Below are 14,752 nucleotides of genomic sequence, written 5' to 3'. Positions count from 1 at the left end.
TACACAGTTCCAGACATATCCATGACTATGCTTATCCAACATGGCAGAATTATATCTGAAGGACTTTTAAGCTCTCCTCCGAGAGCTGCCACCTTATCGTGGTGGGGAAGTTAGAGTTACCCGAATGATCCCAGGAGCTATGTTGCCAGGGGCTTTACGCTCCTGCTAGGGTCTCCCTTGGCAAACAGGTCCTGCGTGACGGGCCAGACGAAGAGCAGCATAAAAAACCCTATGATGAGTACAAAATCAAGGACTGTGACGTCGCCCGGTATGGCGCAACCGGGGCCCCACTCTGGAGACAGGCCCGGGTTGGGGCTCGTATGCGAGCGCCTGGTAGCCGGGCCTCTGCCCACAGGGCCTGGCCGGGCTCAGCCCGAAAGGACAACGTGGGCCCAACCTCTGGTGGATTCACCACCCGCCAAGGAAACTGTCGGGGATGGGTGCAGTGTGGATTGGGTGGCAGTTGTCAGCATGGGGCTCGACGACCCAATCCCCAGACAAAGAGTCTAGCTCTAGGGACGTGGAATGTCACCTCGCTGGGGGGAAAGGAGCCAGAGCTTGTGAGGGAGGTTGAGAGGTACCGACTAGATATCACCTCCACCCACAGCTTGGGCTCTGGAATCCAAACCCTTGAGAGGGGCTGCACTCTCCACTTTTCTGGTGTTGTCCAAGGTGAGAGGCGACGGGCTGGTGTGGGCTTGCTTGTGGCCCCACAGCTCAGCCGTCATGTGTTGGAGTTGACCCCGGTGAACGAAATGGGCCTATGGGCCAAATGGCAGTGCGGAATACCCAGCTTTTTTGTAGTCCTAGGGAGGAGTACTGAATAGTGCTCCGACTGGGGATTCAATTGTTCTCCTTAGGGACTCCTCCTTGGGCAATGACACTGAGACCTGGAAAGGGGTGATTGGGACGAACGGCCTCCCAGATCTGAACATGAGTGGTGCTCTGTTATTGGACTTCTGTGCTAGTCACAGTTTGTCCATAACGAACACATTGTTCAGCCACAGGGATGTCCGTAAGTGCACATGGCACCAGGACACTCTAAGCCGGAGGTCGATGATTGATTTTGTTGTATCATCAGACCTTCGAGCACGTGTGTTGGACACTGGGTCGAAGAGAGATGCAGACCTGTCAACCGATCACCACCTGGTGGTGAGTTGGATCCACTGGCTGAGCAGGAGGCCGGACAGACTCAGCAGGCCCAAACGTGTTTTGAGAGTCTGCTGGGAATGTCTGACAGAACCCTCTGTCAGTGAGGTCTTCAACTCCCACCTCCAGGAGAGCTTCTCCCAGATCCCGCATGAGGCTGGGGACATTGAGTCAAGAGAGGACCATGTTCTCCACCTCCATTGTCGAAGCGGCTGCTCGGAGCTGTGGTCGCAAGGTCTCTGGTGCCTGTCGCGGCGGTAACCCCCGAACCCGGTCGTGGACACCGGAAGTAAGGGATGCCGTCAAGCTAAAGAAGGAGTCCTATCGAGTCTTATTGAATTGTAGGACTCCGGAGGCAGATGACGGGTACAGGCAAGCCAGTCGTACTGCGGCTCGAGTAGTCGCGGAGGCAAAAACTTGGGTCTGGGAGGAGTTCGGAGAGGCCATGGAGGAAGACTATCAGTCAGCCTCGAAGACAGTCTGGCAAACCATTCGGCGCCTCAGGAGGGGAAAGCAGTGCACAGCCAACAATGTTTACAGTAGAGGCGGAGAGCTGCTGACCTCGGCTGAGGATATTGTTGGGCGGTGGAAAGAATACTTCGAGGATCTCCTCAATCCCACTGCCATGTCTTACACAGAGGAAGCAGAGGCTGAGGTCTTAGAGGTGGACTCGTCCATCACCCAAGCTGAAGTCACCGAGGTGGTTGCCAAACTCCTTGGTGGCAAAGCACTGGGGGTGGATGAGATTCGCCATGAGTACCTCAATTCTCTGGATGTGCATGGACTGTCATGGTTGACACGTCTCTGTAACATTGCATGGCAGTCAGGGACAGTACCTCTGAATTGGCAGACCGCGGCGGTGGTCCCTCTTTTCAAAAAGGGGGACCGGAGGGTGTGTTCCAACTATAGGGGGATCACACTCCTCAGCCTCCCGGGGTAAGTCTATTCCAGAGTACTGGAGAGGAGGATTAGACCGATAGTCGAACCGCGGATTCAGGAGGAACAGGAGGTTTGTGGAACACTGGACCAGCTCTACACTCTCTATCGAGTGCTCGAGGGTTCATGGAAGTTTGCCCAACCAGTCCACATGTTTTTTGTGGACCTGGAGAAGGCATTCAATCATGTCCCTTGTGGTATCTTGTGGGGAGTGCTTCGGGAGTATGGGGTTCGGGGCCCTTTGCTGAAGGCTGTCTGGTCCTTGTATGACCGAAGCCAGAGCTTGGTTCGCATTGCCGGCAGTAAGTCAGACCTTTTCCAATTAATAAACAAAGACTAACGTCGGAACTTAAATATCGAACTATCGATATTTGAACTTCAGATCAGGAAATAATCCACTCTGTTCGCACTGACTACACTCGTATTGAATTTAACCAGTTTTTAATGTCAGATTTTTTAAATATGCGTGTTGACTTCTTTCTAAGATGGCAATGTGACCAAGTGATCAGGTTTCCTTGATGAGGCTCAGAATGGCTTATTGACATAACAATAGGGGCCATTCAAAAGTAGTCAGGAAGTCATGAATGCAATCATGACTGCCTGAGCAGCGCGGCTCTATCTAGTGGACGGATTGCGCAACTACAGCCGCTGCAGTTTATCCAAAAAAAGATATTTTTTTATTGTGTGCGCCTTATAATCCGGTGCGCCTTATATATTAAATAAATTATAGAACAAACAAATTATTGCGGGTGCGCCTTACAGTCCAGTGCGCCTTATAGTGTGGAAAATACTGTAGTCAAATGTTATCTTGACAGTTGTTACATCCCGCTTCAAAGCTGTGATGTATTGTAATTGTCAGTGCTTTGACCTACTAGTCAGGTACTACTTTCAGGGTACCCTAACCTACCCTGAAAGTAGGTCGGTAAGTCGCGGGATGTTGCAATCTCTGACTGCCTTAGTTGTAGTTTGTAACTGTGCTTTTGGTCTGTCTGTGTTTGTGTCTTTATGTGTGCCAAGAGAGAATAAGTACATTCCCCCAGGTCAGAGGAACAGGGAGGCCATGTCTTGGGGTCCCGGACGACAGAATTCAGCTCGTCTTGCTCAGAACTCCTCGGGACCCTCGGCTCCTCGACAAGGACTTCACGACTACAGTCCCAGCTCTGGGGCTGAGCAGCGGGTGGTTAATGGAGGTACGTTTTAACATCACACTCACACACACACACCAAAGGTGTGACGTTTGCTGCACCCTACACAGATATATATGTAACATATTTCTTACACAGAGCTGCATTGGGGTTTTTTTAGTTTGTTGCTGTAATGGTAGAGGTAGATTTATCTTCTACTCGTCAACTAATATAAATCGTTTGGCTTTCATATTTTCTGTTGCTGTTAAATCATTCCATGCATTTGTTAAGTAATGTTTTTCTCACCTTGTTATTCTTTCTCATATTTGTTAATCATCTGCCAGTTTTTTTATTCCTGCTACATCTTTGTTTTCCCCACTTTTAACTAGTTGTCATCTGCTGGTTGTCATCCTTTTATCGTTTGTCCCTCTTTTAGGTTCATCCCACTGGCCCTCACCCTGTCCGTCTCCTTCCTCTCGCCCCCCTTCCCGTTACCAGTCTGGTCCTTCCTCCCTGCCTCCTCGGGCGACCACGCCCACCAGGCCACCCTCCAGACCCCCCTCTCGACCTTCCAGGCCTCCCTCTCATTCATCTCACTCCTCTTATCCCTCCTCCTCAACCTCCTTTTTGCCCCACGGGCCCTCGTCGCCAGCCTCCACTCTGCCCAAACGCATGTCTTCTGAAGGTACCCACATGAGTGGGGAGTAGACCTGGGCAAAGGCATGAGTAGAATGAGGATGGAGTGAGCTCAGCTAAAATTAATTCCGTGTTAGCTCTAATGATGCCTTCAAAACAAAATAATGAAACTACTTTCCAAAATAAATTTGCTCAGGTCTAGTAGAGAACAACACAAATAGGTGAAACAGCTTCTTCACATTGATTTAGGGTCGTATTTGTTTTTTTCAGAAAAACCAACTTGTTTTGAGTCTTTTGCAAGCTACTAAATTGAATTTCTGTCAGTGCAGCAGGCGGTTTCACCTCGGCATGTGGGTGCACCACTGTGTGTGTTGTGCTTTCTAGTCAGCAAGTGTTACGGCACCAAAAACACCCAGAGCTTTTCTACCATCCTGCTGTTAATCTTTTGTGCCTTAATAGTTTTATACTTGTTGAATCCCTGATGACGCTCAACAGACTACATTGCTGCAGAGTTGCAAAGTTAGAGCATTTAGCAGTGGGGGACATCAAAAATCAGATCCTAGTAAATTAGTGAGGTTGAGGTTATATACATTATTTCTTTACCATTAGCAGGAACCCAGCTTGAGTAGATTGAGCAAAACTCACCACTACCTTTAACATTAACTTTGAGAAGCACTTCACACAAACTCTCCAAGACAGTCAGTTCTTCAGACGTGTGTTTCACATCACCACCTCTTCTTTCCATCTTTCTCATCTCTCACTTCAAGTGACTGATTTGAAATGTGTGGTGTGTTTTTGAGGTTTTTTTAAAATGTTTTACTAACTTGCATGTCATAAAATTGCATTGTTGTGTGATGTCATATTTAAGTCTTATGTTTAAGTATAATCACTGAAGACGTTTTGTCTTTTGAAGGTTTTATGGCAGGACTTGGATATAGTTTTTAAATCAAACTTATTACGTAAGAGACAATGGTCAGAGGAATGTAGATATGGTCAAAGCAATGTGACAGCACTATGAACATTAAATTACTATAATTGGCATTTCTGCTGTGTAATTAGGTAATAAAGACATAAAATGTATATCAAATAGGTTTGTCATCCAGGTGAAGTCACACAAGTGATTTAGTGCATTAAACAGTACTTATGAAATGTGGTTGATAATTCTACTAGTGACCTTAATAGTTACAGATGTCGAGGAAACGAGATGCGCGCAATGAGTACAGCAACAGTACGTCTAAAAAAACAGATTTCATCATATGGGTTAAGTTTCTTGTTTCCTCAAGAATACTTTTGCTTCAAAAGAGAATTAATCTACTCAAAAAAAACAAAAAACATTGTGCACAAAGTTACTCTGTTCAGGAATGAGACACTAATATAATCCATGTGGATTTGTACTTACCTGAACACAGCTTGTTTGACCATCGGGTGAATCCTCGGCTATCAGCACTGCTTGTGTTAGATCCAAGTGCGACAAGTAAATGTCAGAAATGGTGTGAAATAGTGACATCTGCCAAGTCAGTGAACTATCTCAGATTTATTAAAACTAGCTGTATCAACCTCACTTCCACTGTCTGTCTGTGGAGATGTGTCCATCTTCAACTGTCTCTCTGCATTCCAGGTCCACCCAGGATGTCGCCAAAATCCCAGCGGACGCCTCGTGCTCACAGAGTGCCACCATGCCGGACCGCCACAGTCCCCCCGGGAGTTGACTTAATTTCCCACAATGCTCCTGGAGAGGTTCAGGCAACTCCCCCAAACAGGAACAACTCCTCTGGAGGGACATGGTCTTCTGTAGTTAGTGGAGGTAGAATGGTTCATATTTGTGATGCTATAATGGCGATACAGGCAAACTTCAGTTTCCGACCACAATTCGTTCCGGAAGGCTGTTCGAATACCGATTTGTTCGAATTCCAAATACATTTTTCCCATTACAAATAATGTAAATGGTCTTAATCCATTCCAAGACACTAGAAAACTACCTTTTTTCGACATAATGTTATCTCATAGTGTCATTTATACATCAAATTGTATAGTAATGAAACATAACAAAGAAATGTAAAAGAAAGAAGCATACACAAGAAAGAAAGAAGAAAAAAACATTGACGTAATCAGGTTAACCTAAGGTACGAGTTACCATCTTTTGGACAGAACTTTACGGTACCTTAACTCACACCACAAGCAATGGAAGGCAAATTAAGTGAAAAACTATTGAATACAGTAAACTAAAATAAAAAGCACATTACCGTCACATTTTCTCTCGACTTTTCTCACTCTTGGCCGCGAGAACTAATAATGATAGATTCGATTTATAAAGCGCTTTTCTTGACACTTAGACGCTTTACATTAGATTCATTATTCATTCACTCCTCATTCATACTTGGGGATGGTAAACTACGTGTGTAGCCACAACTGCCCTGGGGCAGACTGACGGAGGCGTGGCTGCCAATCTGCGCCTACGGCCCCTCTGACCACCAGCGGAACAATCACACATTCACACACCAGCGAGTGCCTCACTGGAGGCAATGAGGGTAAAGTGTCTTGCCCAAGGACACAACGACAAATGACTCGGTGGGAGCGGGAATCGAACCGCCGATCTTAAGTCATTGGACAACCTGCTCTACCACTGAGCCACGGTCGTCCCAAAGAGGCGTTTGTTTCGTGTTCGACTTCCAAATTTTGTTCGACTTCCAAGACAAAAAAATTCTGAATTTTTTGGTCGAATTCCGATTTGTTCGATGTCTAAAGCATTCAAAAACCAAGGTTTGCTTGTATTTTAGATTGGAAGGTATGGGTTTTGAATTGCACTTACAATATGTCATGAATATTTTCTTTATTTAGTACAGCAGAGATATTTTAAAATGCAATGCCCAGCTTACAAACACAACAGGTTCTGAGAGGCCTCTCGGAACATGTGTTCGTAAGTCGGGTACTTTCTGTACTCTTAAATTGGCATCTTCTTTTAACCATAAGTACATTTGGAACCCTAACCTCTATTTTTTACTTGGTTGGCTATCTTTGAATGACATCAAACAATGTAATCGGCAAAATCTAATGTCTCCTTCCCCCCCATAGCTCACAGACCTCGATCACCACGACAGAACAGTATAGGTGGAGCCTCCTCTGGCTCTTCCTCCCTTCAGTCACCTCAGGCAGGAACCATTCCTGTGGAAAACGCTGCTGCACCAGCATCATCTTCCTCTCCTACTGCTGCTAACCCCACCCCCACCACAGTAGCATCTCCATCAGGAGAATGTAAGTTCAGATTCAACACAACCTTTTCATCAGGATTCATTGACAGAATAAAAAATGCTGCTCTGTGATATGACATATTACAGTGGACTTGCTTTTGTCTATTCAATGAAAGTTCTGCCACCTCCAAGGACACTGTTTACAATGTTTGGAGATGATTTTTCTTTTCTCTACAGTAAAAGAGTGTCGTGTCCTGGAGACGAGGCAAACATCCCCTACAGCAAACAAAGAGAACATCAAACCCTTGGACAGTTCACCTTGTATCACCAGACCAGTCTGTAAAGGTACGTCAGATAGCAGGGTTTTCTAAAAATCGAAGACTTCTAACACTCGTGATAAAAACTCATATACACAGCAGACCCTTGCTTATTCGCGCTTCAAGATGCTCGGCTTCACTACACGCGATACCGTACGCGCATGCTATTGGCTGACAGCATCCGTGTGGGCGCAGCGGACTTGTGTATTAAAGAAATATTTTTCTTTAAAAGTGTTTTGAACAGTCTAAAAGTGTGGAAAAAGGTCATAGAGATATAAGGTGGTTTAATATCAGTATGGGGAACGTTCATGAACGTTTAAATTACTGTAAGTAGTAAAATAAATTGTCGCTATATTGCAAAATTTCAGTTTTCGCGGGTGGTCCTGAAAACCCAGTAACCGTGAGTAATGAGGGGTCACTGTATAAGGTACTTTTTGAAACAAAAGAACTATATTATTTCAGTTATAACATGTAAAACTAAATTATGAAATTATTCAGCTCCTGTTGAAATGAAACTTGCTTAATATATATAATAATGATTACAACCATTTGTCATGTTTTTTGCTCTTCTCACCTGACAGGACCTGCTTCTATGGCACCAGACCACAGAAAGCAGATAGACAATTTAAAGAAATTTAGTGTAGATTTTAGGGTAAGTGTCTCTTCCATTTGAACAATATGAAAATCTGACATAATGACGTTCCTTTTCTGTGACTGCTCTACAGCTTGTGTGTGCCTCTGGGTTTATTTTCATCTCCCATCTTTTCAGTTGCAGTCAAGTGCAAATTCAGACTCAGCTTTTGACCAGATTATGACCAAGCCCCCCAGAGAGTCAGCAGACAAGACTAAAGACCTCCCCCTGGACAAATTGCCCACAGCTGGACGGGAGGGAAATGAAGAGGGTGGTGCAGTGATTGCTGCTGGTACCCCAGCTCCATCCGTCACCGCCACCAACACCAGTAAGCCTGGCAGCCCAGCTGCACTCTCCCCATCGCTCTCAGTCCCAGAGCAGAAGAGGGCGGGGCTGGACGTGACATCACATGGAGTTCAGACGACGGCCACTTGTACATTCAGTGGATCCAAGCAGGAAGAGAAGGAGGAGAAAAAAGAGGCAGTACAAGAGTGAGTTCAAGGTTTACAGGACAGATGGTACAAATATGTGACGTCTGGTGGTCTTATGACAACATCCAATCAAAAATAGACTTGCTCTTGTCTAATTGAGTCTGCATAATCAAAGCCTGATTTATTTTGATTTAAATTGCTATGAAAGTAATATTAAAACATATTACTGGGCTTGTTGCGCTGTATGAATGTATTCGCTTGAGCTATTCCCCAGTGAGGACATTTAGTTGTACTTCAGTACAAAAAATTTTTTTAAAAAACCTGCAGACTCGGCTGTTTTAGGAAATTGCTGAGCTTTTTCGTTGGCCATAACTAAAAATATAATATTTCCTGACAGATCCCTTATAGTGGGGTTCCTGACCCTTTTTGCGTCACAGATGCATTTAACATCAGACAATATTTTCACAGATCAACCTTTAAGGTGTGGCGGATAAATACAACAAAATAAATTGTTACAACCAGCATACAAACTGGTACTTCGTAGCTTTCTTTTTCTTTGAAGTTCTAAGCTCTTCTTCTGTCTCCTCATTGGGTCTTTTACCCTGCGCAAAAAACCTTTCCAAAGATGTTTGTTTTACTAGCTGGGAGGCTCAATGTAGTATATTCTGTGTTAGCGGCCGGAGTAGCTCCTTTAAGAAGGTAGTCATGTGATCCAGGCAAGCATGTTGACAAGCGTAAAAGGGGACAAATGGAAGTGGAGGAGAGAATCCAGTAATTTTCCAAAACAAGACATTGTTCAGAATCAGATAGTAAATTAAACTGAAATAATTTAAGTTAACTATTCTTTCAGTGCAGCCCGGTGCCGGGCCGGGGGTCAGGGTGTGCTACTTTATAGTTTAAATTTTTAAGATGTATTCTGAATTTTACTGAGATATTTCAAAACGTATTTACAGCAACATAAAACGAAGAAAGAACACTGATATTCAGGTGCAGGTATTCACTGACATTAGCATGCTATCTTCTAAACACCTTTAGAAGCTTCTTTTAATTTCAGCAGAACCCAGAAAACTGCTAAACGCATTTCCAAGATTTTCACTTTGGCAGAATGTTGTGCTGAATACCATTCTAATGAGCTAATGTAGTGTAGACACTACAGTAGCTATAGCTACAGCCTGAGAAAACAACAGCAAAGATGATAGTGAGCAGCAGCTGGTGGACAAGATGGTGATGTTTGGAGCTCTCTTCAATACCTGTCCCTGTTTTACAAGTTGCCTTGTTCATTGTTGGATTGTCTGGGTTTTTTCTCTCTCCTGCAGTCAAGTAAGAAAATCAACCCTGAACCCAAATGCTAACGAATTCAAACCCAGGTTCAATACACAGGTCAGTAAGGCCAAGTACTGACAGAACAATTTAAATTCCACAAACCTAAGATGTTACAAGAATATTTCTGAGGTCTCAGACTGTGACTATTTGTTCTTTCTCCAGCCCAAGCCAGCCAACACCCCAACGCCTCCCCGACCTCAGGGCCAGCCCAGCCCTTCCATCATGGTGCAGCAGCCCCCGGCTGTCTACAGCCAGACGGTCTGCTTCCCCCAGATGTATCCCCTCACACCAGTCAGTCCTGGAGTGCAGGTGAGATTCTCACATGCATGCTAAGAAGTAGAACACCCTGAGAATCGTATTGAAATTTAATTAAAACAAAATCCTGAATTGCCGTCCGTCACAGTGATCATCACTCTCATCCCAGCATCATTCTCATTTTCCCTTTGCCTGATTTATCTCTAATGCTTTGGATCTTTTCCATATTTCTTTTATTCACTCATTTGCGTCTTAGGCTTTTATTTATTGGTAGTTTTCTTTTCATACCTTGATAAGCATTGCATGCTTCCTTCATCATCTCATGTCATCTTCCCGACTTTATCAGAATGATTTAAAAAATGTTTGTTTAAATGTCTGTAATAACTACCATATACATGTTTAAAGGAAAGAGTTTGTAAACTTTGTACACATCATGAAAATAATATTTTGAAGGACTCCAGTTTTGAGTAGATTTTTGATGAAGGCTCTTGGGGTTGAACTGAAGACTTTGAAGCTTCATTCTTTGTTTTTGTAGTCAAACTCACGACATGTGTGAAAAGAAGCTTTTTGTCCAGTTTGCTTTAAATGCTCCAAAGACTAAGTGCCATTTCATTCCTTTTTCCAATCATTTCTAAAATGCATTAAGAAATGACTCATTTTTGGAGCAGATGTGAGACTAACATTTCTATTACTGAATGACATTTGTATTACTAAATGAGAGTTCTGTGGTGTCAGTGGTCTCTAAACCCACACACATATAAACACATAAAAAGACAATAAATCTGCTGCATATAAGTTCAAATGTATTTAATGCAATGACAATGAAATAGATGAAATAGAACCATCCTCCCCTGATTCCTGTGTGCTGTGTGGCCCCCTCATGCGGCTCGACAGGTGATGCTTATGGTTCTTTTTCTTGAACAATTTGTTTTAATGATTAGAGGCTGCTTTTATCACAGAAGTACATTCTGAGTAGCAACAGTATTATCAGACTTGAAGGACAAATGAAACTCTTCAGAATAAAATCTTGAACTAGCTCTCACAGAGCTGAAGATCCTGCTTCAGTCCAAATGATTTCATTAAGTCATGAAGATTTATGGAGTTTATATTTGCAGACCAGCCAAAGTCTCTAAACCAGTTCACTGTGTGAACCTAGACTGTGTCACTGAAAGTGATGTAGAGAAGACAGAAGCAGAAGTTGTGCTGCTGCGCCCCCAATTAGAGCTCACAGCGTTCCTCTTCACATCCGTCTGCTATTAAGTAGTACAAATAAAATGGGATCTACTAATGTTTTCAGTGATTTCCCATTGAAGCTTCAAAGCATTAAAAAGACACATTCAGAACAGCCCGAAAAGCTTTTCGTACTTGTCATAAATCAATATATTGTCTGTCTTGCTTTAAGAAAACCTTGGTGATCCAACATCAGACAGATGTAAAACATAAAATACTCTGGTGAACAACTAAAGAGTGGTTCTCTTCTCCTTTTCTCCCCCTCCTCCTCCTCCCCTTCTCTCTTGCTTCATTAGAAAAGCATAATATGGAAGGTTTGTGAATTTTTTTGAATATTTTTTAAGCCCACTCATTACTGATATGTTGTGCTTTCTTGTCAAATTAATGCCATCAGATGTTGGTTTGCCAACTTCTTACTGCAATGTACTTATGTCATCTTATTTCTATTGGCTCCATCTGTTTACTGAACAAATGGTTCTAAGCTAACAGGAGTTCCGACTTAATTCTGCAGTATTGTTTGTATTTTAAATGCACGGTAAAGTCATAGATAGAAAATATGATTTCTACCCATTCATAAACAGGCGTAGAAAACACAGGTAGACCCAGGTAAGAGATTATTCCTAATCTGACCTGTACATTTAGAACTTGGGGATGTTGACGTATATCTTATTATGAGTTTGTTATTGAAGCTATCATAATTTCTTAAAGAAATCGGTAGTCCCATATTAAGTAGCAGTGTTTTAGTGGACATTTGGTTTAAATTCTCCTAGAAATGATGCTGATGTTTCCTTAGAAGGTTGGGTATAACTGTGTGTTCTCCATCTGCCATCCTCACTTCAGTCTCCAGCTATGTACCAGGTTCAGATGCCTCATATGACAGTCAGCCAATCGAAACCCTACAGACCAGGTAAAGGTGAGAAGAACTATTTCAATGTTTCTCTTTTTTTCTTTTACCTCTGTCTTTCTGTGAAGTTTACAAAAGGAATCTTCTTTGGAAAATTAAAATATCACATACAGCTTTTTCTGAGGAACTGTATTATTAAGACCTTTATTTTTTCAAGTTAGAAATATTTTCCAATAATCAATCATAGTCTAAGCCTTGAATGCTCTTTAATATCCCTTTAAAAATATTTTACACAAGGTAATCTTTAAATTTAGGAAGACTAGCTTTTGTTTCAGGAGAATTATTTTACGGTAATAAAACATTTGTCACTCAATTAAACTAATAGAAAGCATCTTCCAGTACCAGACTGCGTTTCTGAATCGTCAGTCAGTCCAAAATTATCTTTGTCATATCTGAAAGCTGGAAGAGCCTGACAGCTGCCGACTGTCAGAAAATGATTCGTACCACTTCTAAAGGCGGATGGGAAATGTGTTGGAATTCATTAACCGTCAAACTTTGTCAGATGGAAAAGAATTTAAATGTGAGCAGACGTTTGACCACGTGCTATAAAAAGAACACACAGTTCAGACATGGAGGAATTTGATACAAGAGGCAGCAGAAGCTAATGTTAGCACAAGTTTTAAAAAAAATAAACAACTGAATGAAGTAATTCTTAACTTGGATTTATTTCATGAAAGAGACCTCGGCTGCGAGGAACAGGCTTTCACAGAAACGACCATCTGGCACATGGAGGCTCTTGGCAGGAGACTTAGTTCAGACACATTGTTGATTAGATGGGCGCATACATTTCTCTGTATTACTCAGTTTTAACATAGTTTTAAAATCTGGTGTGTGGAGCTACAGGACAGACATTGTTTGTGTCCATCAGTGGCAGAAAGGCTGGGAGTGCAAAAGGTCTGCACTTCAGATTTTTATTTTATTTATTTTGAAAGAGGAAATAAAAGTATAGATTTTTGTACTGTTTGAAATCTTTTCTTAAAGGAAAATCCAAGGATGGATTAAAAAAAAAAAGGAAATGGCCATTTTCAGAATTAGCAATAGTCTGTCCTCCATGATAGTGATTAGCTAATACTGAAGACATGTTGAACAAACTGTCTTCTCTTTGTAACTTCTTTATATGAACCTCCAGTACCCAACATGCCCCAACAGAGGTCAGACCAACACCATCCGCCGGGCACGCCCAACATGATGCACCCAGCCACGGCGGCAGGACCTCCTATTGTAGCACCAAGCCCTGCCTACTCTGCCCAATACTTCACCTGCAGCCCCCAGCAGTTCACCAGTCAGCCGCTGGTGCAGCAGATGACTCATTACCAGTCACAGGTACGAGTTATCACCACCAGCTGGAGAGGTCTGCCCTCGAGGGTCCTGTTCGGCCAGGGAAATTTACGTTAGAATGATTGTAATGATTTACTTCCACCAGTGGGGGGCGGTAACACAAGTACTTGCTGTCCAAAAAGAACTTGACTGCGGTAGAAGAATACAGGTAGTCCTCAACATGCGAACATTTGTCTTACAAACACTTTGAGATACGAACGCGCGTCGCCGTATGATATTATGTTTTCATTCTTATGTATTGTAGAGTAACATCATATTATAGGCTTTAAATGGTTTTCTAGTGATTTTACGATTCCCATATTTTCTGTAGACCAGGGGGTCACCAAATGGTTCTGTCCGGACCCGTGACCACTCCATGATAAATTGACAAGAGTAGATTTTCTTGGCGCATTTTTTTCTGACGGTCGTGGCTACAGACGGCGGGCGCTGCTCCTCCAGTTAATACGGTAGTAGCGCCACTCAGTTCTGCTAATCAGTTTGTTTACCTGCTCTGTCAACGCTCCAGGAAGCGAGACGGCTCGCTGCTGCTACCGCTGTGAGTTTACCGCTACAGCGGAGCACAGAGGAAGGGAGACGGTGAGGACAGCATAGCTCCAAACAGAGGGAGGTTAATGAGGAAAACCACTGGTTAACAATGAATGGACGAAATTAATATTATTCCGTCAGGAAGTTCAAAACCATTTTACCTCATATAGTCTGAACACGTAGCACTAATTAATTAATAACGTGGTGCGGCACTATGAAACAAAGCAGAGCTTTTGAGCAGTTATCTCCTGAAGTCCAAGCTGAGGGCAAAATGACCGAGTAAAAATGCAAACGAATGTTCACTAAAGGCATGGTGGATTTTGGGACAACATTAAACATATTTTAGTGATGGGACTGTTGTGAGTAAGTGCTTAAAATGTTGTTGTTGACACATTATTTGAGGGAAAACAGAAAGATGAGGTGTGTTGAAAAACTCCCGATGTCAGCTTCAACAGCGACCAGAAAATCAGAAATATTAACAGCTTGATGCAGCTATTCAGAGAGCACCATGCACATCTGTGGCCACTGATGAGTTGTAGCTTGTGTGTGTGTGTGTGTCAGGTTCCTTCACAAAGATAAGGAGCTCTTTGCTGAGTGTAACACCACCATGAAACACACACAAGAGGAGAGGACATACATGCAGCAATAAAAGAGATGCTGACAAAGTCCAGTAGTCTCTTTCACTGGACTTTGTACGCAAGGTGTGCACACCTTGTGTACAAGTATATTACTGGCAGGCCACATGCCCCTTTTTCTCACGAAGAA

At 43.0% G+C, this 14,752-nt stretch overlaps 1 protein-coding gene across 8 annotated transcripts in view; it reads left to right on the top strand.

Moving 5' to 3' along the window:
• atxn2 (ataxin 2) overlaps positions 1-14,752 on the top strand; it is a 28,195-nt gene that overhangs the window by 8,889 nt on the left and 4,554 nt on the right. For 2 of the 8 annotated variants that reach the window (XM_068311544.1, XM_068311537.1), the window contains exons 9-20: positions 3,103-3,275; positions 3,646-3,894; positions 5,464-5,649; positions 6,918-7,097; positions 7,271-7,378; positions 7,932-8,002; positions 8,120-8,472; positions 9,729-9,792; positions 9,898-10,044; positions 11,517-11,534; positions 12,061-12,127; positions 13,254-13,447. In XM_068311544.1, coding sequence (XP_068167645.1) covers positions 3,103-3,275; positions 3,646-3,894; positions 5,464-5,649; positions 6,918-7,097; positions 7,271-7,378; positions 7,932-8,002; positions 8,120-8,472; positions 9,729-9,792; positions 9,898-10,044; positions 11,517-11,534; positions 12,061-12,127; positions 13,254-13,447 — 1,810 coding nt within the window. Of the gene's footprint in view, positions 1-3,102; positions 3,276-3,645; positions 3,895-5,463; positions 5,650-6,917; positions 7,098-7,270; positions 7,379-7,931; positions 8,003-8,119; positions 8,473-9,728; positions 9,793-9,897; positions 10,045-11,516; positions 11,535-12,060; positions 12,134-13,253; positions 13,448-14,752 lie in introns of all 8 variants that reach the window. The other 6 variants (XM_068311539.1, XM_068311536.1, XM_068311542.1 and 3 more) reach the window with 4 other exon arrangements.

The sequence above is a fragment of the Antennarius striatus genome, chromosome 3 (assembly GCF_040054535.1).
Source record: "Antennarius striatus isolate MH-2024 chromosome 3, ASM4005453v1, whole genome shotgun sequence".
In the NCBI taxonomy this organism is placed as follows: Eukaryota; Metazoa; Chordata; class Actinopteri; order Lophiiformes; family Antennariidae; genus Antennarius; species Antennarius striatus.
The sequence above is the reverse complement of the archived record's forward strand: the minus strand, read 5'-3'. Positions and strand labels throughout refer to the sequence as shown.